The sequence below is a fragment of the Diabrotica virgifera genome, chromosome 2 (genome assembly GCF_917563875.1).
Source record: "Diabrotica virgifera virgifera chromosome 2, PGI_DIABVI_V3a".
In the NCBI taxonomy this organism is placed as follows: Eukaryota; Metazoa; Arthropoda; class Insecta; order Coleoptera; family Chrysomelidae; genus Diabrotica; species Diabrotica virgifera.
The window spans coordinates 198,671,203-198,696,548 of NC_065444.1; the positions used below are offsets into that span (position 1 = coordinate 198,671,203).

The following is a 25,346-nucleotide window of genomic DNA, read 5'->3' on the forward strand; positions in this document are numbered from 1 at the left end:
ATCCTAAAGTGTTTTCTTTGGAGATTTTTAAGATGTCCATAAAAAATCTTCGTTGGAATAAATAAATTTAAGACGCAAATTTAAACATACCACACATTATTAAAAACATTTTACAAGTTCGCATAAAAGTTACTGCTTTCTGCATTAAATGGAATTAAAAAAAAAGTGTGTACTTTGTACGCACGTAAGGAGTTATACTTCTAAGAAGTAGATTCCAACGAAATTAATGTACTATAAATAGTTTATTTATATTTTATTTAAATATTAAACTAATTTTAATATTTACTACTTTCCAAAAATGTTTATTAAAACGATAGGTAAAAAAATAAAAGAATAAAACACACACAAAAACACATTAAAAAATGCCGCAAAGAAATGCCACTAAATACGTATTTTCTGAAAAAAAATAAAAATTAAATATACTTACAATCATAAAATGTATAAAAAAAAATAAAAAATAAAAACTTGCATTGGGGATCGAACCCGCGTTTATTAGTGTGGTTAGGATTGAAATCTTAAGTTCCTTAGCGTTTAACCACCAACACATACCTCTCATGTGGGAAGATAGGCCAACTGAACTGAGTTTTAAACTTTTTGACAGTTCTGAATTTAATCAAATTAGTTTGATTTTTGTGGAATTAAAATATTAAAATACAACAAAACATAGAGTAAGAAAACAATATATTAGATAAAGATTTGTAGAAATTTTACTGGTAATCAAATTATGTAAATAAAAGCATTAACTAGGTAGGTACATTTTATATTTTCCAAATAGGTAGGTGTATGTACCTATGTAATTTTTTATTAGGATACTGAAACATTTACAACTATTACGTACCTGTCGCTTTCAAAAACTATTTAAAAAGTCACTACAATTATAAACTTGCTTTTTCTCTGTCCTCACAACAATAAAAACTAATATACACAACATTTGTTTACCCATAACCGACATATTGAACAATTATTGACAGGTCATTGTAATTACCCAATCAGAGCACATATAACGTTTCAGCTGCGCCCAAGACCAAGACTTTTGATGAATTCGTGCACATATACATTTACTCCCAAACGCGCCTAAATAAGTATAACTTCAAAAATAAAAGTTTTTTGGATCGTTACAGTATATCTACACACAGGCTCGAAAGTCGTAAGTCGAAGAACTGGACACAAGATTAGAAACATTATTGAATGCTACGCTTTTAAATAGTATACATATATCATATTTTATATCGGCAACAAAGTACGGGAAGAGGCTTCTTATCAATGAATTCAAAAAGTCTGTGGGATAGTTGACATTGTCATAGTGTGTCATTGCTCATCAGTGCGGTTAGCTGGTAACGTAGCTCGCCGCACATGTGCTTCTCTTCTACGATCTAATTATATTATATTTAAAATATTGGACTGAACCATTTCGAAAATTAGTTTTATACTCAAAGTGGCATTTAAAAATCAATTTGCTAATATTAAATTATTTTCTTTACCGATACTTGTCACAATACAAATATTTCTCATTTTAGGATTTATTAGACGAACATGCTAGAGGATTAGTTGGCAGAATATATACTAGAATAATTCAATTCGTAGAGACGACTTACGACGGTTTGACCAAAGATCAAATATTAGCATTACTTTCGATACTGGGAACAATATTGTTTATACTAGCAATAGGTTATTTCATGGCGTATTTAGTGTAAGTACTAATTTGATACTAAAATGGTCCTTTTCATAGGCATTTTTCAGTGCGTCACAAATGATAGAAAAAGAGGTAAGTCCGTGATAATACACATTTACAACATTGATTCTAACATGGCATTTTAGTTAAATCTGTCAGTTGTCACATTTTATTTGCAATTTGACATAAAAACAAATCAATTGTGTTTATTGCATTTATAAAATGGTATTTTCTTTAATTTGTATAGTGTATAGTCTTATAAATTGTATAGATTATATTCGTAGATATATTATATAATTCGTAAATATTTTTTTCGATTATAGCGCAATCTATCGATAACTAGAATAAATGTTATAAATGTCTGTAATCACGGACGTGCCTTTTTTCTGTCACATACAATTTAATGCGTTAGAAAGAAATCGAAAAACTGTGACGCACTGAAAGATGCCTTTGAGAAAGAGGTTATTACGATATGTATTTGTATATTTGTTAAAATTAAAACTTGAATTTATTTCATTAGTTAAAGATCTAACATTATCATCCCGTCAGCATTGCTCATTCTTAGAAGTTTTCGATGCTATTCAGCTTAATTTATTTACTTTTATGATTTGTTCTTTAAGTTGAAGTACAGATCATTCTGGCATTCCTCATTTTATTATTTTCTCTAATATCTTTAATAATACTTATACACTCACTGGCACAATTAACCGGTCACCTTGTATTTCCTCCAATTTGCAGAAATTGTCAATCTTCGACCATATTTTATGAAAGATACAGTGAAAACCACCTTTTAGGAAAAGAAACCAATAAAATTATTGAAAAAAAAGTCGTTTATCAAGGGATTCAAGGGTAAGCCACTGTTTAGGTTATAGTGCACAGAGCAAACTTTTCATTTTGACGTCTGTAGACACGCTGACGTCCATCTGGACCTCTTAAAGCTATTCTGCTCTCATCTGAGAACAATATGTTCTTCCATTTCGCCACAGCCCAGTCAGCGTATTCTCGCGCAAAACCAAGTATAGTTCTACAGTGTTGCAGGAGGAGTTGTAGGGCGCGAGTTGGACGAAAAGCCCTTAAATTTCTTTCTGCCAGTCTTCTTCTAATTTTACGTTCACTCACACTTAGTGGCGTAGCTGACAGGTTCGCAGGGCCTTCAAGCTTAATACTTCTACTTTCTTTAAATTTGGGACCAAAACATATTTTCCTAATAAGCATCGAAATTGGGAATTTGGAAGAAAGTAATGAAGCGGGTAATTGACGTTACTCTTACTCTTTCCGGGTGCAAGGTGCAATTTAGCGTTTCGTGGGCATGTTGGTAGTTTAAATGAAAGTGGTAATTTAGAGGTGAGAGTCACCTGATCACAACAACCTTGTGCAATTTTCGAGCAAGGATGATATACATCCACATGTGATATTCATAAGAAATCGACTACTATATAGCATATAATGTAGCAATAATGTTATTTAGAGGTTTTTACACCTATTGAAGTGGCTAGTTACAATTACTTGTACACTGGACGTTTACACTGATGATGGTCAGTGTGACCGAAAACGTTTTGTACTTCCACTCCCCTGTGGATAAATTTTAAGAATTTTAATAAATTCATATACCTATATACAACAGAAGTGTTTACTTCATTCCACGTTGTTTTATCGAAGGTATACAGCCAACTACAGGGTTTACCCTTTTTTAAAGTTTTAGGTAATTTTTTGTCGGTGGTTCTTTTAGTAGCTAAATATGATCCTGTTTTATCTAAATTAATCGATAAATACAATAACTTAACAAATTACTGGAGCCCCTTAAATACAAAACGTAGTTATAAATTTGCTGGCTCAAGAAACTAAAAACAGATTGATTAATTTAATTAAAAAAAGTTGTTTTTATTCAATAATTCTTGATACCACTCAAGATATTTCGAAAAACACGATCAGCTTAGTTTTATTTTCCGTTATGTAAAAATAACTTGCGATGAAAATAATTTTCCTTCCAAAGCAGAAGTTGTTGAAAGTTTTTTTTCTGATTTATTTGCATAATAAACCAAAGTGCAGAACGTCCTGTAAATGAGATTTTAAAATTTATACAATCAAAGCACCTCTCCGTGCACAACTGCAGAGGAAAGGGGTATGATGGGGCAAGCATTATGAGTGGTGTATATTCAGGCGTACAAAGGCGCATAAATGACATTGAAAAAACAGTTTCCTATGTTTATGTGCATCCCATTATCTGAACCTAGTGTTGAATGATGCCGTTGCTGGTGTACAGGAGTTGGTTTTTTTACGACATAATTAAAAGATAATGTTTTTTTTTAGTGCAAGTATTAATACTATGTACAATATACAATAGTACTATGTACTATTATCACTTTGGATTCATCGCGTTTGCCAACACTTAACAATGTTATGTGAAACCCGGTGGTTATCCAGACATGATACTGTTATGGCTTTGCGTCGAGCTTTCCGACGAGCAATGAAATCTTTAACGAAAATTTCATTGCTATCAAAAAACTATGAAAAATTAGAAGCTAATGCATTATTAGAGCATAATTTTGAATTTGCCGTTAACATTACTATTCAATCTAAAATACTTCAATTTATTCAATTAACATCAAAACTTCTGTAATCTGAAACGGCAGAGTTTACGGTTTTTCAACTTTTTGAAAAAACTCGTGATAATCTTCGAGAAATGAGAAATTCATTATCCAAAATTTTAGCAGAAGCAGCAGGAATAGCAGAATAGTGGGGATTAAACCGGAATTTAAAAATAAACGAAAAAAAAACGTATAAAAAAAATTAACGATGAACTCAGCTGCGACGAAAAAATAACTTGTAGCAAAAAAGTTTTGTTTTCAATGTAAATTTAGATATAATATTGCAACAACTTACTAATAGGTTTAGGTTTGTCGGATTAATGCCCGATTTCACCAACGATAACTAAATATTTAAGAATTACCTAAGTGGGTTTAGGTACTTCCTAACTCTAAATCGGATTTCACCATACGATAATAATTGCCTAAACCGCTTAAGCATTACCTTACGTTAGGATACGGATTTCGATCTCCCTAAACTTTAGGTATTACTTATCGTTGACAGTCAGGTTATATTTTTACAATTTTGACTAATGTACTTGTGACGTTTGTCAATAATTTGCTTCTTACCTTAATTTTTCTGTTATTTTGTAACATTAGTTGTAATTTTGTATTTTCTTTTATATTATTAATATAAGTGTTGGAAAATATAGAAAATCCTTTGGAGTTTTTTACAGGCCTGTTGACAAAATTATGTAGTCTACCTACTACCTAACAAACTAGTGTTGTGTTTCAAAAACCCATTCATGATAATATAACTAAAAGTGTGTCATTAAAAAATTAATAATAAAAAGCAATTTTCAACATATTTATTTTAAAATTATTTCATTAATGACAATTCAACTAACTTCAATTTTTCGTCATATGTGAAATTTACAACTCTTTTCTTTTCCTCCATTTCACTGTACATATACAAATAACATACAAGACGTATATATTTATTATATACAAACTTAATGCACAAATAACTAATTAGTAAATATAATAACTATAACAGTACAAAACTGAATAAAACCAAATTGGCAAACAAACAATAATGACAAATAATCGAAAAAGTAAGGAAATGTCATCTTATTCTTCTTTTTATTTATCAAAAATAGTTCAAACGTACCCTAGGTAATACCTAGGAAAGCATTTCCTAGATAAGCAGTTCTTTAGTTGTGAAATGCGATTGTTCCTATGTATTGACTTAAGAAGTTCCTGTCGATAAGAATTACTTAATAAGGCAACTGTTTAGGTATCGTTGGTGAAATCGGGTATATGAGACATAAAGGTATAATAGGTCTATTCCCAAAAAATCTATTAACACGAACCGATGAAGACTTATTAAAGAAAGACATTGTCATTTACACATATTTTAGTAAATGTTTATAATACGGGGGGGGGGCACCAATCTTCAGCTACGCCACTGCTCACACTAATATTTTTCATCTTAAAAAGACGCGTACGAGCTTCAGGAGCGCTGCAAAAGCGATTTCTCGATACGTTGCCGACAATGAAGCGGTTCTCTCGAATTGCAGTGCAGGCTGGCCCGCAGTCCCGATATGAACCTAATTTAACACATTTGGGACAACCTTAAAAACGGGTAAGAGCAGGAGTACCAACCCCTACATCCTTCGGAGAGCTCCAGACAGCTGAGGTAGAGGAGTGGTACAATATCCCCTATCGGATATCCAGGATATGATGAATGGATTGCCGAACCCATGGTACACGACGCCAGGTATGATAGCCGGAATATCCGAAATTCGGATGAGTTCGCGCATGACGTCACAATGAGAGTGATTTTAAATATTCCCCATTTAAAACATTAGTGCCCATAACACAATTAGTTTTAAATTGATCATAAAGAGTCATTTTAATAGATAAATATAATTTCTGTTTAACTATTTCGGATTTATTGAAATGAAGTTGTCGTATTATTTTGATTTAAAAAATTAATTAACAATACAATGAACAAAAATAAATTTCTAAAATAAATTTGAGTTATATTTAAAAATTTCTTTGTATTCGTCGCTTTTTAAATAAATTTTACGAGCTTGTTTTTGATTGGCTTGTCTTATTGGGCGCCAGTGTTAAGGAGGGGATCGAGCCATGGGCGTACATATAAAAATTTGTAGAGGGGCTAGACGTGAAGATGTTGCACATTACATTTTGTATACTTTGCACCCGAAAAGCCATGGGAGGCCACGGTCCCTTACTACCCATATGTATGGGCGCCTATGAATCGAGCCTTCATTTAGTTGCACGTAAACAGATGAAAATAATGGATTATTAATGGTCTGAAACAAAATCACAAAACAAATAAAAACATAAGACTTTAAGTTACAATTTTCTTTAATTTTCTCTTATTTCTCATATTTTCTTTAAGTGTTAAGTTTAATTTCTTAATTCTAAAATACAGTCGAGGCCGAAAGAACAGGTGTTTGGTTTTGTAATCACATTCAATCTTTTCAGACAAATCAATCAGTCTTTGTAAATAATTTTTCCCTGACTTTAACTGAAGTCCAGACCCATTGAAATTATTAAATATAGTATCCAGTTGATGCATTTTTCCACCAATTCTTCTGGAGGTTTCTTTAGGCCCACTTCGGATACTTGATCAATCCACTTGTAAGTGGAAGTATCCGTACTTTCAGGCAAATCTAATTTCTTGCAGATATACCCACTGACATATTCCAATACATCATATTGTAATTGGTTTAATTCTTCGACGTCTGCATCCACTTCTTCTTTTTCTGCTTCGTCAGATAAATCTGAGAAGTATGTTTTGCATAAAAAACTTCACCTAAATTATCGATCGGACCATCCCTGACCTCATCAGCTTCTGTGTTGCCAGCTTCGGATAAAGTCCCTTTCCTTCCCAAAGTATAGTTTTTAACGCGGTAGCGAAATTCCACCGCATCGGGATGGTCATGTAAGCCACCAGCATTCATCATGCTGTCAAAAAAATTCTCAAGTACCTGCATCTTGGTTTAGATTGTACGTATATTTTATGTCGACTTTGGATTTTATATCCCCAAATAAACCTTTTTTATGCGTTGTTGGTTTGAATTACTCCTAAAAGTAACAACGGAATTAAATTTAGTCAAAAGGGAGATAACATTTATATTGATTATTAGCTCCAAAAAATAGTTTTAATTAGAATAAGTTAAAAGCAAAACAACTTACCTTTCTGAAAAGGCAACAATGATCTTTTCCTTTAACTTTTAAAGTTTTCATAGTTTCTGTCATCTCATCAATAATTTTATTTTTACCTTTTTTTATTGCCCAATGCCCAGCCGGTGTTGAGTCACTATAAGACGATATTTATTTTTTATCTAATAACGTCCAGTCGGAACTATTGATAACTGATATGAATTTATGTCAGAATTTTGTTTTGCTATAGGGCAAAATTTGATGAATAATAATTATTACTTTGGTCTTCAATATAAACCATATTATACAATACTTACCACAGCAATTTTGAAATTTGAACTACTTAGCATAGGAAAAATATTGAGTAGGTATATACCGACATATATAGCGTAAATTGTAATTAAGAACATTGGATATAATTTATAGAGTATATCAAATCATCAAATCACCAATATATACATAATATATATCTTTATCCATCTTTAAATTTCAATAATTTCTGTAAAATTCAATAATTTGTCGACCCAATAATTTCGAAACTAATTTGTACATTATTTATTTATTTATTAACGGCATCCATTTACAAAAGTTTTAAGAAAGCTGTACTTTATAAACAATAAATTTTAAACTATCAAACATCTCAGCATAATACACTAAAACAAACTTATTTTAAGATACCCTTTAGTTATTTTTTAAATAAACTAATTTGGTAGACAATACATTAAGGGGTAAATAATAATTCGTTCACACTAACAAGACTACTAATCAACTTAAATCTCACAAAAATCTCCCCAAAAGCTAAAAAATCGATAAACCTTCCATTTAAACGTATGTATTCCAACAGCGGCTACTCTCATTGTGACGTCGACAGAACGTGGTCAGCTGATAGTCGCATGCGCAATATTGTACCTGTCGTCTTTGTACCATGTGCCGAACCGGCTCCAAGAAGTCCTAAGGACCAGAGGCGGCAACATTCGTTATTAATACTCATATAATATTTTTTTAAATAGACTATGATTTTCAAAATTGTTTGTTTAAATTTTCTTCGTAGATTTTTAAACATTGGGTTTTTGCTAAGCATCCCTTGATAAACTACTTTTTTTCAATAATTTTATTGTTTTCTTTATCCCAAAGGTAGTTTTCACCGTATCTTTCATAAAATGTGGTCCAATATTGACAATTTCGACAAATTGAAAGAAATAAAAGGTTGGCGGTTAATTGTGCCGGTGAGTGTATACGTAATTTGCTATTTTATTTGAGAATAAAGCCACAATTAAAATTTGCAATTAAATTTATTTGACGCTTCGACTTCCACTTCGGAAATCGTTATCAAAATACACACAAAATATCAATAAATTAAGCAAATTTTGTTTATATTGCTTGGTAAAAGAAAATTCTAATATTTTTTCTTCTAATAATAATTTTATATGACTCGTTCATGTTGACAATTCAAACATATATTATACATTTTAAAATTAATTATTTATATGGGAAATAAGCCACAATTAAATTGAAAAAATAATTTTATTAACGTTTCGACGCCCAAATCGGGTGTCGTTGTCAAAATACAAAATACTAATTTTTTAGTAGTATTTTGTATTATTTAGTATTTTGACAACGACACCCGATTTGGGCGTCGAAACGTTAATAAAATTAGTTTTTCAATTTAATTGTGGCTTATTTCCCACATAAATAATTAATTATAAAAATGCCACAAGGAAATAGCTTCAGAAATACATTTTAAAGTAGACGACTTTAAAATGATATTGCCAATATTAACCCTTTTGGTACGGCACCAGTTTACTAGAATGTGACCGGCTGGAAGGGTGCGGACAGCGTTTCCCTATAAACTAAATCAACATTCAAATATATCACCTATATATTTGAAATATATACCTTCAAATATATGTAGTTACATAAAAAAGTGATGAAATCGCATGTAACGCGATATCGTTGACAAAGTAGAATACTGTAATATTATCACCAATAAAACTTGATTTAGCGAGTAATTTTAATCGAAAATGAATCATTTACTGGTATTTACGATAATTACCGGCTGGCACCTAAACAAGTCCTCGTTATATTTGACTTTAGTCGTTTCCCGTCTACCGGGCACAGAAAGTTTTAGAGACTACGGTAGTTTCCCGCCGCGAAAGGAATAATGAGTTGCGTTCCTGGGACGACTTTATTAGAAGATAATTCATTCGATTACATGAAATCAACTTTAATTTAAGATTATCCGTCAGAAAAATCAGTATGGTTTAGGGTACAGTCGGGGAATGCCGGCCCCCTAAGCTATTTTGTGAATATCATCTTTATTGATAACACAAAAATTCTAAAAAATTGTCAAATGTAAGATAGAAAACAAAGAAATCAAATATATATTACCAAAATAAAGAAAGAACAAAACTAAAAAATATACAAAGGAATTCTTAAACATATCCATTGGCCGTCATTACCTTCCACGGTAAGGTAATGGCGGCCTGGGCCGCCATTGCCCGTTACTAGAATACAATTTACTATTTAAAGGCAAAAATCACAAATACACTTTTTACGTTTAGTGTCTACACAAACCGCATGTGCCCACACATTACGCAACGCAACCACATCTCCCGGTGTTTTCCCCATATCGCCGCATATGATACAAATATCTTCATTAACTTCCTTTTCCAGTGAGTCATCATCGGATTCACCTTCTTCTTCAGAAATATCTATAACAGTTCTCGCCAATGTCTCTTTGCAGTTGCGTTTAGGGATTGCTATGATTGTAGTAGTTGTGATTTGTGTTTGATCGGGTGCATTATCATCTGTTAGCTTACGTTTAGTACCTTTATTTTTTGCATTTTTTTTTCACCATATTCTGTAGTTTTTTTTTTCATTTTTTCATCTAATAATGCTTTCATTGGAGTAGATGTAAAGATCTCTGAATGTTGTTTCCTGTTGCGTTGCTGCTTCTTTGCTGTCTGTATTCCTGATGGTCCTGGTAATGGTATCAAATCATAAAATGAAACTCCATCGGCTGATTTATGATTTTCATTCTCCTCAGGAACTTCTGGTGTCACTTCATTGTTATCTTGAAGAGTTATATCATTGGTATCAACAGCTTGAGCCAAGCTTTACCAGCAGAGTTACTGTTTTTGGAAAAGGAATTTTTAATACCATTTTTTTTTTGCATAAGTAAATGCACATCGTTTAATCTCCAGTGGTGTTATACCGTAAAATAATTTTGAAACTTTGACAACTTGACTTGCCAATAGCTTTTCGTCCTCTGTGGTGAATACAGGATGACGTCCCATATTAGGCCCCGAAACAGCATTACCATTTCTAAGTCTGTCTTGAAGTGTGCTTATAGGAATACCAAATGTCCTAGAAACCTCCCTGGTACTTCTACCATTACGAATCGCATTTAACGCAGCGTCCATTTGGTCTGAATACCACATAGCTTTTGTGGTTTTTCTGTGATATTTAGTGGGCATCTGTAATTAAAATATTTGTTTTAATAAAACGAATATTACCTATGCTATTGTCTAGATTTCTAGATTGCAAAAATATTCTTAGTGCGAAGGGAATGGCGGCCGGCCGCCATTACAATCATTACGCTGGCCGCGATTACTCGAACTTAACCGAAAATATCATTGCTCTCGGCATCCTTAATAATCAATAATTATGACAAAATTTATTAAACTAGTGTATACTACATAACATGTACATCATGTGACTAATTTTATTCTAATTATATACTTAAAAATATTAGTGATAACATACCTTTTAGAATTCCTTTACACTATACGAAAACACGTTAAAATATATTTAAGCATCTGTCAGTCTGTCACATTACTAAAGCAGATTACAGTCACACCAAACCAGGGTCACATTTGAACTTATTCTGGTAGATGTCGCAGCATGTTACATCAGCTAAAATGTTGTTCACTATTGGCGATTCGGATTAAGATCGCAGCGCCAATGTGGTATCAAATTGAACCGAGCTAAGGGGCCATTGTGAAGTTAGTCCATCCATTAGTCGTATTGATGACAGTGGAGAAACTACCGGCGCGGCGTCCCATTGTTTACATATTGTATGTTGTATTTGGTTGTGTTTAGTTTTGTTCGTTTATCTGTGTTTTTATTTTAAATTTAATTATATTTTGTACACAAAACACAATTAACCTTTAACGCGAAACAACAAATAACGTAACAACAAACAAAATAAATAACAACAAACGAGTAATATACAGCAACAATTAAACGTGATTAAACCATAAACAAACAAAGTCTCCTAACCTAAACAATATGCCAGATGCCATGCCTTCAACCGTCAACGTAAAAGAAAATAAACAATAATCGCCCCTTAGCTCGGTTACTGCAATATCCTCCAGAGGGCGTATTGCTTAGGACGAGATGCCAATCGAAAAATTTGATGGCCGGTATTACCTTCAGGGCCGGCATTCCCCGACTTTACCCTACTAATCAACATAAACAAAATTTGTTTAATTTATTCATATTTTGTACAGTCGGAAAAATGAAAGAATACCCATGAACGATCACATACACATAAATCACTTATTTTGTATTTGCTGTCTTTTTCTATAACAAACGTTTGTTATTTATAGCAAAAAACAGCGAATACAAAATAAGTGATTGATGAGATCGTTCATGGGTATTCTTTCATTTTCCCGACTGTATTTTGATAAAAATTTCCGAAGTGGAAGTCGAAATGTCAAATAAACTAAATTTCCAACTTAAATTGTGGCTTATTTCCCAAGTAAAATAGTAAATTGCATAAGATGCCACAAAGAAATAGCTGCAGAACATCTATGTGTATCTATATATACGGTTATTTTTGTTTAGTCGAATAGAAGAAGAAAGCATTCAAAAGCAGAAAGCCAAAACAAGTAACGACAATAACAACAGTGTCAATACGTCATACCAGCCTGAACTACGTTTACACGAAATGCGATCCGAAAGTTACAACGCTTTAGTTAGGTTACTGAAACCCGGTTGTCGTACTATTGTTTTAGTGCTCGATATGCAGTCCAGACAACAGTTAATTCCACCATTTCATAAGGCCGTATGGCCTTATAGAAAGTAAGTATCCAAGATATAATTTACCTTTTATTTTAAAACGTTACATTATTTGTATGGTCCGTACAGTATAAATACCTTTGCAGGTCATCCGCGTCATAGTAGGTGACGTCACATGATCCCAACACGAAATATTTAAGTGGTAGGTCTGTTCCTTTTTAGAATCGTTAAGCTGAGTACACTGGAATTTCAGCCATTAGACATATTTTATTATATACGCATAGAAATAATATTTCAAGATTTCTATTAATGCAAACTTAAGAAATATACCATAACTTGTTTCATTAATTTGTATAAATGGATAATAAAGCGTTTTTATGAAGCACATTTATTCGGATGACATTGTAACCGTAATGAACGAAGGCGACATTTTGGTATAAATTGGTAACACTTATTTGACAGTTGCGGTGTTCTTTTGACACTTCAGATTTGTTTGTGTTTTATTATATTTATTGTGTTTATTATTTACTTTAAACATAAGGTTATTACTTAATTCTTGTTTTCTATTTATAATGTTTTTATTTATTTACATCGAATATTAATTTGTTTTGTTATACAGGGTGTCCCGAAAATATTGGTCATAAATTATACCACAGATTCTGGGCTCAAAAATAGGTTGATTGAACCTCACTTACCTATATACAATAGTGCACACAAAAAAAGTTACAGCCCTTTGAAGTTACAAAATGAAAATCGATTTTTTTCATATATCGAAAACTCTTAAAGATTTTTTACTGAAAATGTACATGTGGCATTCTTATGGCAGCAATATCTTAAATAAAAATTAAAGTAAAATTTGTGCATCCCATAAAAATTTTATGGGGGTTTTGTTCCCTTAAACCCCCCAAACTTTTGTGTACGTTCCAATTAAATTATTATTGGGGCACCATTAGTGAAACACAACGTTTTTAAAACTTTTTTGCCTCCTAGTACTTTTTCGATAAGCCACTGTTTATCGAGATATTTTGAATATTTGTCGAATCCACCACATATTTGTATTTAAGTACGATTATAAAGACCTGTTAATAATCTTAAAATTTATTTATAATTTACATTTTTAGGTATATTTTGAAAAAGAAGCCACATCTCGATAAAAAGTGACTTATCAAAAAAAGACTAATGCCCGGTTGCACCAACAGATCTTAAGCTTAAATCGAGAATATCATAAGAATTAATATAATATAATTATAATATATTACAATAGATTACCATAATATAATAATAGATATAATTGATAATAAGGTAGGAATCTAAAATTATGGTACAACGTAAGTGATACTCAAGGAAGCTATAAGTAGAGCTTAGCTAAGCTGGAGCTTAAGGCCTGTTGGTGCAACCAGGCATAAGAGGCATAAAAGTTTTAAAAACACTGTGTTTAACTTATGATACCAAGATAATAGTTTAATTGGAACGTACACAAACATTTGGGGGGTTTAAAGGAACAAAAACCCCATAAAATTTGTATGTAAATATATTAAAATGTAAGCCGCATCTCGATAAAAACTGGCTTATCGAAAAAATACTAAGAGGCAAAAAAGTTTTAAAAACGTTGTAATTAAATAATGGTACCACAATAATGAATTAATTGGAACGTACACAAAAGTTTGGGGGGTTTAAGGGAACAAAACCCCCATAAAATTTTTATGGGGTGGAAAAATTTCAATATAATTTTGTTTTAAGATGTTCCTGCAATACGAATGATACATGTTCATTTTCAATAAAAAATCTCAAATTTTCAATAGTTTTCGATATATTGAAAAAAATCGATTTTCATTTTGTAACTTCAAAGGGCTGTAACTTTTTTTATGAGCACATTTGTACTAAGGTAAGATAGGTTCAATCGAACTATTTTTGACCCCAGAATGTGTGGTATCATTTATGACCAATCTTTTCGGGACACCCTGTAATCCATTTATGCAATATTTATGTGATATAATTTGTTTCAGAAATTTTTTTGTAATTTGGCAACAATGTCAGCTAAGATATCTGTCGTAGATAATGACGTGCCACGGTATTTATACTGTACCAACCATACATTATTATTATTAATATACTCCGTTGATTGAACTTAGTCCCAACTGACTATATTCGGTTTGCATCATATAACTTATGCAATGATTGCAACATACTTTGGATATACAGGAGATAGCACAATTTCTATGGCAGAAAATTACACGCTCTTTGTACATGACTCTTCAAAGCAGAAACATTGTAAATATCGATATCTTCTTATATAAGTTTTGTACAAGAATTTATAAAATTAATTTGACCACCTCAATAAATTTCGGATACAATACAACATAAAATGCAAATAAGAAAGTCAAGAGTTTAAGTCAGAATACTTTCTGTATTTTTGTAAGATGGCATTGTGGATTTTGCCTGCTTTGTATATTATGGTCTTGACATTCCAGGTCCATATTTTAATAAATTTTTCAGCTTTTCTAAAGATTTTCAGAACGTGTACTTTCATTTTACTTGGAGGGTTTCACTTGTGAATGACCTAGGAGACCTCATGGTTTTGTTGTGTCATTCCTCCCCTACCGGCTCTTGCACTCCTATAATCATGACCAGTAGTCTTCTCTCAAAACTGTAACCATGATAGATGTACAAGAGATATCCATATGGATCTTTAACGTAGTGTTTTCTCCTTACCTTTTACATCCTTATACCGTTGACCATTGTGACTATCGTGATTTGTCACTTATTTTAGCCTGCAGAACAATGCAGTTGCTCGGGTAAGGGACGTATAGCCATAAATGAAAGTTAGGTGTATTATGAGGCCAGTTATTAAGAGCCATCTATCTATGACGCTCGATGTGGTCGTTCCGATAAAAGGTTCCTCTGCTACCATAACCCTACAGCCCATCTGCGTCCTAAAGGAACCATTTACAACCTTTCGAGGCTCTACGTCTCATCTGTACCTTTGGTGACCTTTGACCTATTGAACAGATTTCTTCCTTAAAGAAGCCTATGTACCAAGTTTCAAGACTAGAAGTTTTCTTTCAAGCAGTATCGTACAGACGGAGAAAAAAAAGCAAAAAGGACCTATAGGGTCCTTATTAAATAGAAAGATATCCGATGTTTTTATTCGTTTTATATTTGGTCCAAATTTGTCAGCAATAATTTATTACTTTAGATAATAGAAAGACCTCCATGAATTAAATTAGGGCAGTCAATGAGGTTATTTGGCTCCGAACTCCATCCTACTACATCTATTTACTATATATTCTCACAGCAAGTAGAGAACAGCTCAAGAAACAAAGTCTACCCTATGCTGATGTGTGCTTTTATCTAGGGGGTGGTTCCAACCCCTTCTCGGGGATGGAAATTTTTTTTGTTAAAATAACCACGGAAGTACCTAGAAAACAAAATTCTAAGCAAAAACTGTTCTATATATTTTTTTGAAAACTCAATACTTTTTGAGTTATTCGTGGTTGAAAATTGTCCGTTTCATTGAAAAATGACACCTTTTCGGACGGTTTTTTGCGAATACCTTAAAAACTATGCATCTAACGAAAAAAACTATATAAAATATTTTTGTAGCTTATAAAAACAAAGAGATTTGTTCCTTCATAAATCTTCTAGTTATAATACAAAAAGAGATATGGTAGGTGAAAAGAGTTTGTTTGTTTGGTGCATGCTCAAATCGGTGTATTCAACTTGAAATAAAAGAGAAACGGTCGATTTTAGGTGTATATTGCTACAAATACCTTTTGTAGTGCTTGAAAATACCTTTAAAAGGATATTAAATGTCGATTACATTCAAACTAACCGAGATATGCTGTAAAAAAATTGATGACTAATGTATTTTAAGAAAAAATCAGAAGTATATTATTTAACCTTCTACAGTTTTCCTTTTACAATACTTTTTATTATAGTGTTATTTCTATGTTCAAAAAGTTGGACGGGTTTAAAATGAATGGTTTTTGAAAAAAATAATGTTAAATTATAGAACGCATTTTTAAATTTTCTTAAAAATCTTCCTTTTTCTCCATGCCACTTGAAAATGATAAGAGATACGAAAAAAAGATACAAAGCACAAAAATGTAGAGTTTTGTTGGACAAAAATTTTGTTTTTATTTTTCATTATTGTATCTCTTATCATTTTCAAGTTACATGTAGAAAAAGGAAGATTTTAAGGAAAATTTAAAAAGGCGTTCTATAAATTGATCTTTTTTTTTCAAAAACTATTCATTTTAAACCCGTTCAACTTTTTGAACATAACACTATAATAAAACGTATTGTGGAAGTAAAATGATGCATTAAAATTCTGGTGGATGAGGAGTTAAATATACTTCTCATTTTTTCTTAAAATACATTAGTCATCAATTTTTTTTTGCAGCATATCTCGCTTAGTTTATATGTAATCGACCTTTAATATTGCTCATTTTAAAGGTTTTTTAAGCAGTACAAAAGGTATTAGTAGCATTATACACCTAAAAACGATCGTTTCTCTAGTATTTGAAGTTGAATACACCGATATGAGCATGCCCCAAAAACAAACTATTTTCACCTACCATATCTCTTTTTGTATTATAACTAGAAGATTTATGAAAGAACTAATCTCTTTGTTTTTCTATAAGCTACAAAAATGTTTTGTATAGTGTTTTTAGTTAGATGCATAGTTTATAAGATATTTGCAAAAAACCGTTCGAAAAGGAGTTATGTTTCAATGAAAATGGCCAATTTTCAACCACGAATAACTCAAAAAGTATTAAGTTTTCAAAAAAAGAGTATAGAACAGTTTTTGCTTAGAAGTAGGTTCTCTAGCCACTTCCGTAATTATTTTAATCAAGAAATTTTCCACCCCCGAGAAGGGGTGGGAACCACCCCAAGATAAAAGCACACTTCGGCATAGGGTAGACTCTGAAATAGGAGATAAGTAGAGGCTATTCCCAAAATTTCATTAAAATGCATGCAGTAGGATAGAATTCGGAGGTAATATCCTATTCTTGTTCCCATTGACTGGCGTAAATGTAATAAATGTATAAATTGTTAAAATATATTTTTCTTTTTCAGAAATAAAACCTTAATGTTTTCGTATATGTACATTGAAAGAGGCCTTAAATGGTATAAGGAGCTGCTTCAGCTGTCTTTACCTGAAGAGAGAGAACTGAATATCAATCCAAGAAATTGTGTCGGTACGGTTCTCTCTATAAACGGACATAGAAAATATTTCTGTGTGTTTCATGCTAAACACATGGAAAAGACGAAGAAGGTAAGATACTGCTTTCTTTTTCACTCGTGTTTCATTTAAGGGGACAGTCACAAGTTTTGGTATATGGAAGACATTACAAATTATTTATGTAAAACCCGAATAAAATTATTTGCATCACGCTTCAACCCTTTTTGTAGAACAATAATAATTAAACATTTTTAAATAGAGATAGTTTTTGGTGACACTCCGTTTTAAAATGTTTTTAATTCACGATTCTTAACTCATATTCAAGAAACAGTAATTATTATGCTATTATACAGTTATTTACCAGCTGTCGGACTATAGTTCAGGCGAGATCTGTTTTGAATTGTACAATTATTTCCACAGAAGTATATTTTTTTGCTGAAATCACTTCAGATTGTACCTTGTATCAATAATCACGATATGCGCCTGTCGTAAACCTCGTACTTATTTTTTTGCGTCCATATTTTTGCTTATAACTCGAGAAATATTGTAGACCGGTCCAGTGAAACTCGAAAATAGGAGTGAGGTTACAATAATTACCATTAAGCCGAAAATTGGCAGGATTGTTCAAAATACCATCATAAATGAAATCTAGAAAGTCCTCATCAATCCGACCCGAGCTAAAAAATTTACGCGGAGTCAAAGGTCACCAAATATGGTTTTTAGCTATTTTCAGCGAAACGGTAAGTTTTATCATAAAATTAGTTCTAACAAAAAATGTAGATTAGATAATTATCTATAAAAAATATATTAATACTTTTTTTCGTAAGAGCCACCGTTTTTGAGATACAACGATTCAAAGAGTTGAAACAGTTTTAATCGTCATATTTATGTATTAGTACACCACGTATATACATCACTGAAGCTGTAATACAAGTAAACATAATATTCTATCGGTAAACTTAACTTATAATACATATAATAATATAAGATATTATAAGATAATGTTTCTACTATACAGCTTGCAGTCTACCGAGGGGTGCAATGTATAAGCTGTATATTACAGTGCCAACAAAAAAATCGTTACAAAGTGAATATAACGCGAAAGTAATAAGAATTATTATTTCAATTTTACGGCTTATTCCCAACAAAAATAGTAAATTGATATGACAAAGTATTAACTCATAATAATTCTTCTTATTTATGCATCTTATTCAATTTGTAAAGATGGGTTTTGTCGGATTAAACACGTTCTATAGGTACGTCGGCTAATCTAATCACCCTACCTCTTGTTTTCTCAGAAAGGTTTGAACATAATAAGGAAAGCCAACTTTCTGGGCAAAATGTTTATTGCTAAGTGCTAATAAACATTTCAATATACAATAAACTTTATGCAAATTTAGTTTGTTTACTATTATGCAAATTACACAGTTATCTTCCTGTGTGGCGAAATCCTTCAGGTAGATGACACCCTCGAGGTATTAATTAGTCTTAAGTACTACTCCGGAGTGAATATACGTGTTAAACCTAATTTTACTTAAAGTGCTGAAGTTTAAAAAAAACTAATTCAACTCCACAAGAAGTTATTTCCGACGGAATTAGCTTTCTTCTCTCTATGTATGGAGCGCTTAAAAAAAACTACGTGCTTAGATAAGTTTCGATATGCTTGTTTCTTTAAAAATACTCGAAATAAAAAACAAGTGCAATTATCTTGTCTTCTTCCAACCTCGGCGGCTGCTCATCAACATCTTTTTCGAGTATATTACCAAGTTCAAGTGTGGCTTGGTTATCAGCTAGATCCAAAAGTGATGCGATGTGTCATTATTGGGGCAATTTACTTGCACCCAGGATGAACTAGAAGAAGAAGAGCAAGAATAATAAGAACAAGAAGAAAAAGAACAACAAGAAGAACTAGCAGGTGAAGAAGAAGAAGAAGAAGAACAAGGAGATGAGGAAGCAGAAGTACTGAAAAATTATGAACCAGTTGGATGAAATTCCCGTTTTTTTAATTCATACCGCTTTTTATAACTTTTATCATTTTTAACCCTTGCCAATATCAATTATTCAATAGCTTCAAATTAAACAGAATTATAACAGACCCGTGGAATAGGCCTATTGGGAAAACCACGTTAAAAAGACGCGCTAAGTGTACTACCTCAAAGGTGATGCGGAAACGTGTGCGCATATTATGACGATTACAACTTTTTGAATCGTTGTATCTCAAAAACGGTGGATCTTTGGGAAAAAGTAATAATACATTTTTTATAGATAATTATCTAATCTACATTTTTTGTTAGAACTAATTTTATGATAAAACTTACCGTTTCGCTGAAAATCGCTAAAAACTATATTTGGTGACCTTTGACCCCGCGTAATTTTTTAGCTCGGGTCGGATTTATGAGGACTTTTTAAATTTCATTTATGATGGTATTTTGAACAATCCTGCCAATTTTCAGCTTGATGGTAATTTTTGTGACCTCGGATGTGTAAGTTGACCGGAGTATTGCTCCAACAAAAAAAATATAGAAGGTAAAAGTTTTGTTTTTCAATTTTACATATTTTTTCGACCCTTTATATATAACTTATACAGCCTTCTTATGGCGCCTAAAAAAACTGTATAATATGCCTGAAACGTGTGCTAAATTTCGTTTGGATCGGTTTAACAGTTTTTGCATAATAATGTTGAAATCCAGGGTCCGAAAAAATTGCATATTTGCAAAATTGCAATGCACTTCAAATAATCGACATGTCGACTGTACACTATGCGTCTACACTTTATAGTCTTTATTTTGAGTATGGAGAATTTGAAATTGGTCATTAGAAGGCGAAGATCTAGATCTAGAAGATGAAGTCGTATGTAGAATCTGTTTTTCTAAAATTAGTCTTTCCACCACCAGAGAAAGCCTCGAAAACCTTATGCTCGATTACATATATCAACTAAAATATCAACTAATATACTCAAACACGTAAAAAAGAAAGGAATAACACCAGCATTCAGGACAAATAACAACTTAGTAAATATATTAAGACTAGCAAGAGCCAAAAGAACAAGCACTTACACAGTGGTGTACACAAACTTACATATTTTGACTGCCCAAAAACTTAAATCGGTCAGACTGGCAGAACCTTTAACAAACTTATAGCATAACACAAAATGGCTTTCAATAATAGAAAAGCAGATTCTACCTACGCATTTCTCTTTCTAGATCATAATCATTCTTTTAATGACCAATTTAAAATTCCCCATATTCAAAATAAAGGCCTAAGCTATCCTTATTAGAATCTATGAAAATTAATAAATTAAAAAGTACAGATACAATTGAGGGGGTTGGAAGTAAAAGGGTTTAAGTGCACTTTTTTAAAATTTTACTCTAAGTACAGATTCGCATACTTAAATGGTATTAGAACTTGGTGGTAAAACGATTTAAGCATATTTCACCCCACAGTCGCCAACTATCGCCATTACGTTTAGTTCACTGAAAACAATTGCAGTTTGATTTTGGTAGTAAACAGGTTTAACCGTGCGCTTGAACCGTTTTACCACAAACTATTTTTAGTATTCTGTAAAAACAAATAGTAATAAACTGGTTTAAGTGCGCTTAAACGATTTTGCCACCAAACTATTTTTAGTATTCTCTAATGTGTAAACACATTTTAATACAGGATTAATTTCAAGTAAATAAATATTAAAAAAGAAAAAAAATACTCGTTTCGTTTTGATTCTATTCGAGTCTCTTGCCATCCTCTGACATCTGATGTTTCGGAATCTATTCCTTGTCAAACAGGCTTTACAAGAAGACTGAATTGGATCATAACAAAACGAAGAAGAAGTGCAAATATTAAAATATTTGCACCGGAGTATGGTTAGACTGTCCTCTAATAGTATGGTATAGTTAGACCCAAACCCAGACATCCAAAGTGAAAGTTATCCTCCAACACCAAATTGTTCTATAGGGTCCACATAATGTTCAGAAAAAAGTCACACCATTTTGAGCGTCGGGTTTGGGGGGGAGAGGGGGGAGAAATCTGCAAATTCGTAGTTTTTTAGGTTTTTCGTCAATATTTCTAAAACTAAGCGGTTTAGCATGAACAACTTTCTACACAAAATTGTTCTACATTAAATTTGAAATAAAAAAGGCCCTATGCATAACCCTTCTAAAATGAACGGTTCCAAAGTTACGGAGGTAGTATAGTATAATTGGTCCAAAAAAAGGCCTAACCCAGACATCCAAAGTAAAAGTTTTCCTTTAACACCAAATTGTTCTATATGGTCCACATATTGTTCAGTAAAAAGTTACACCATTTTGAGCGTCCGGTTTGGGGGGGAGATGGGGGAGAAGTCGGTAAATTAGTAGTTTTTTTAGGTTTTTCGTCAATATTTCTAAAACTATGCTTTAGCGTAAGGAATGTTCTATAGAAAAATGTTCTACATAAAATTTAAAACAAGAAAGGTTCTATACATAATTGTTATAAAATCAACGGTTCCAGAGTTACGGAGGGTAAAAAGGGGATGTTTTCGATACTTTTTATATTACCCGATTTCTCCTCCCTCTCCCCCCCCCCAAACCCGACGCTCAAAATGGTGTGACTTTTTTCTGAACAGTATGTGGACCATATAGAACAATTTGTTGTTGGAGGATAACTTTCACTTTGGATGTCTGGGTTTTTGGTATAGTTATACCATAAATATTGCCCAAAAAATATAAAAAGTTTAGAAAACCTCGACTTTTCACCCTCCGTAACTCTGGAACCGTTGATTTTATCACAATTATGCATACAACATTTTTTGTTTTAATTTTCATGTAGAACATTTTTGTATATAACATTGTTTACGCTAAAGCATAGTTTTAGAAATATTGACGAAAAACGTAAAAAAACTACTAATTTACCGGCTTCTCTCCCATCTCCCTCCCAAACCGGACGCTCAAAATGGTGTAACTTTTTAATGAACAATATGTGGACCATATAGAACATATTGGTGTTGGAGGAAAACTTTTACTTTGGATGTTTGGGTTAGGCCTTTTTTTGGATCAGTTATACTATACTACCCCCGTAACTTTGGAACCATTCATTTTAGAAAGATTATGCATAGGGCCTTTTTTATTTCAAATTTAATGTAGAACAATTTTGTATAGAAGATTGTTCATGCTAAACCGCATAGTTTTAGAAATATTGGCGAAAAACTTAAAAAACTACGAATTTACCGATTTCTCCCCCTCTACCCCCCAAACCCGGCGCCCAAAATGGTGTGACTTTTTTCTGGACATTGTGTGGACCGTATAAAACAATTTGGTGTTGAAGGATAACTTTCACTTTGGATGTCTGGGTTATGCCATCTTTTGGATCAACTATACTATACTATAACGGGGAATGATGAAATTTCGTCGTCGAAATTATTTTTCACTCATTTCAAATAAATATTAGATTTGTGACCAATTTTGAAGACTAATTAAGTATTATGCAACGTGCCAGTTGTAGTTACACTGTGGATATCAGCTGGGACTAAAATGATTAGTAATATGTAGTTAACATCTGCACTTGAACCGTTTTACCAGTAACATTTATCAACACCATGTACCGATTCAAGTACATTTTTTTAATAATTGAAAAAAAGGAAGGATATAGTGAGGGTACTAATATACCCTTATATTTTTATCATTTTATAGTACAGTGTACACTAGATATATTTTAGTTTAATGACTCCTAGACTTTATAAAACTCAAACAACTAAACCCTTTTACGTCTGACCCCCTCAATTCTGAATGACCAACTTGACAATATCTCCCCTCCCCCCCCCCCTCCGTAACTTATTCAGTTAAAGACGTGTAGACTCATAGTAGGGCAGTCAATGAGGGTATTTGGCTCCGAATTCCATCCTGCTACATCGATTTACTTGATATTTTGAAAGTAAGCAGGGAATAGCTCAAGAAACAAAGTCTACCCTATGCCGATGTGCGCTTTTATCTTGGGGGTGTTTCCCACCCCTTCTCGGGGGTGAAAAATGTTTTGGTTAAAATAGCCACGGAATATGCTAGAGAACCTAATTTTAAGCAAAAACTGTTCTATAATTATTTTTTGAAAACTCAATACTTTTTGAGTTATTCGTGGTTGAAAATTGGCCATTTTCATTGAAAAATGACACCTTTTCCGACGAATTTTTGCGAATACTTTAAAAACTATGCATCTAACAAAAAAACTATATAAATTATTTCTGTAGGTTATAAAAAAACAAAGAGATTCGTTCCTTCATAAATCTTCTAGTTAAAATACAAAGAGGGATATGGTAGGTAAGAAGAGTTTGTTTTTTTGCTGCATGCTTAAATCGGTGTATTCAACTTGAAATAACAGAGAAACCTTTGATTTTAGGTGTATAATGATACTCATAACTTTTGTAGTGCTTGAAAAGACCTTTAAAATGAGCAATAATAATGATCGATTACATTCAAACTAAGCGAGATATTCTGCAAAAAAGTTGATGACTAATGTATTTTAGGAAGAAATGAGAAGTATATTTAGCCCCTCATCCATCAGAATTTAAATACATCGTTTTCCTTCTACAATACTTTTTATTATAGTGTTATTTCTACGTTCAAAAAGTTGAACTGGATTAAAATAAATGGTTTTTTTAAAAAGTAAGATCAAATTATAGAGCGCATTTATAAAGTTTCTTAAAAATCTTCCTTTTTCTCCATGTAACTCGACAAAGATAAGATACGAAAAAAAGATGCCACACAAAAGTGTAGGGCTTTTTCAGATAAAAATTTTCTTTTTATTTTTCATTACTGTATCTCTTTATAATTTTCAAGTTACATGGACAAAAAGGAAGATTTTTAAAAAAATTTAAAAATGCTCTCTTGAATTTGATCTTTTTTTTTTAACCATTCATTTTAAACCCGTCCAACTTTTTGAACATAGAAATATCACTACCTATAATAAAAGGTATTGTGGAAGAAAAACGATGCATTTACCGTTCTTAGGCGTCAACGCCCTTCGGTAGGGATCTATGGAGGAGTATCACCAAGCCGCAAGCCCTTATCCCTTGCCGTACCGCTCCTCCATAGGCCGATCAGACGCCAGTTTATTCCAGACTAAGCCGTAGACTCGTATCGAGTTTTATACTACGGCGTTGGCCTTTTAATAATTTCTTGACCTGGCTGAGGCTCGAACCATCGATCGCAAACCACTAAACTCGTCGATTGACTGCGCCTTTGCCAACTGGACCGTCTAGACCGACGTTTGTTTTTTTATAACCTACAAAAATGTTTAATATAGTTTTTTTAGTTAGATGCATAGTTTTTAAGGTATTCGCAAAAAACCGTTCGAAAAGGTATTATGTTTCAATGAAAATCAATTTTCAACCACGAATATCTCAAAAAGTATCGAGTTTTCAAAAAAAATTATAGAACAGTTTTTGCCTAGAATTAGGTTGTCTAGCGAATTCCGTGGTAATTTTAACCAAAAAATTTTTCACCCCTAAGAAGGGGTGTAAACCACCCCCAAGATAAAAGCACACATCGGCACAGGGTAGACTTTGAACTAGGAGATAAGTAGAGGCTATTCCCAAAATTTCATTAAAATCCATGCAGTAGGATAGAATTCGGTGGTAATATCCTATTCTTGCTCCCATTGACTGGGGTATAGTGAAAACAGATCACTTGAGAAAGCCACTCTGCCGAAAGCTGTAGTGACATCTGTTTAATAAATTTTGTGGAGGTATTGAAAACGAAAGTTTTTAGTATTTTATTCTTAG

The 25,346-nt window shown here is 32.4% G+C and overlaps 1 protein-coding gene across 1 annotated transcript in view; it reads left to right on the forward strand.

Annotated features, from left to right (window-relative positions):
* Positions 1 to 25,346, forward strand: part of LOC114328116 (dnaJ homolog subfamily C member 16) — a 99,163-nt gene that overhangs the window by 63,722 nt on the left and 10,095 nt on the right. Inside the window, exons 8-10 of the mRNA XM_050644137.1 lie at positions 1,518 to 1,690; positions 12,241 to 12,477; positions 17,494 to 17,692. Coding sequence (XP_050500094.1) covers positions 1,518 to 1,690; positions 12,241 to 12,477; positions 17,494 to 17,692 — 609 coding nt within the window. The remainder of the gene's footprint in view (positions 1 to 1,517; positions 1,691 to 12,240; positions 12,478 to 17,493; positions 17,693 to 25,346) is intronic.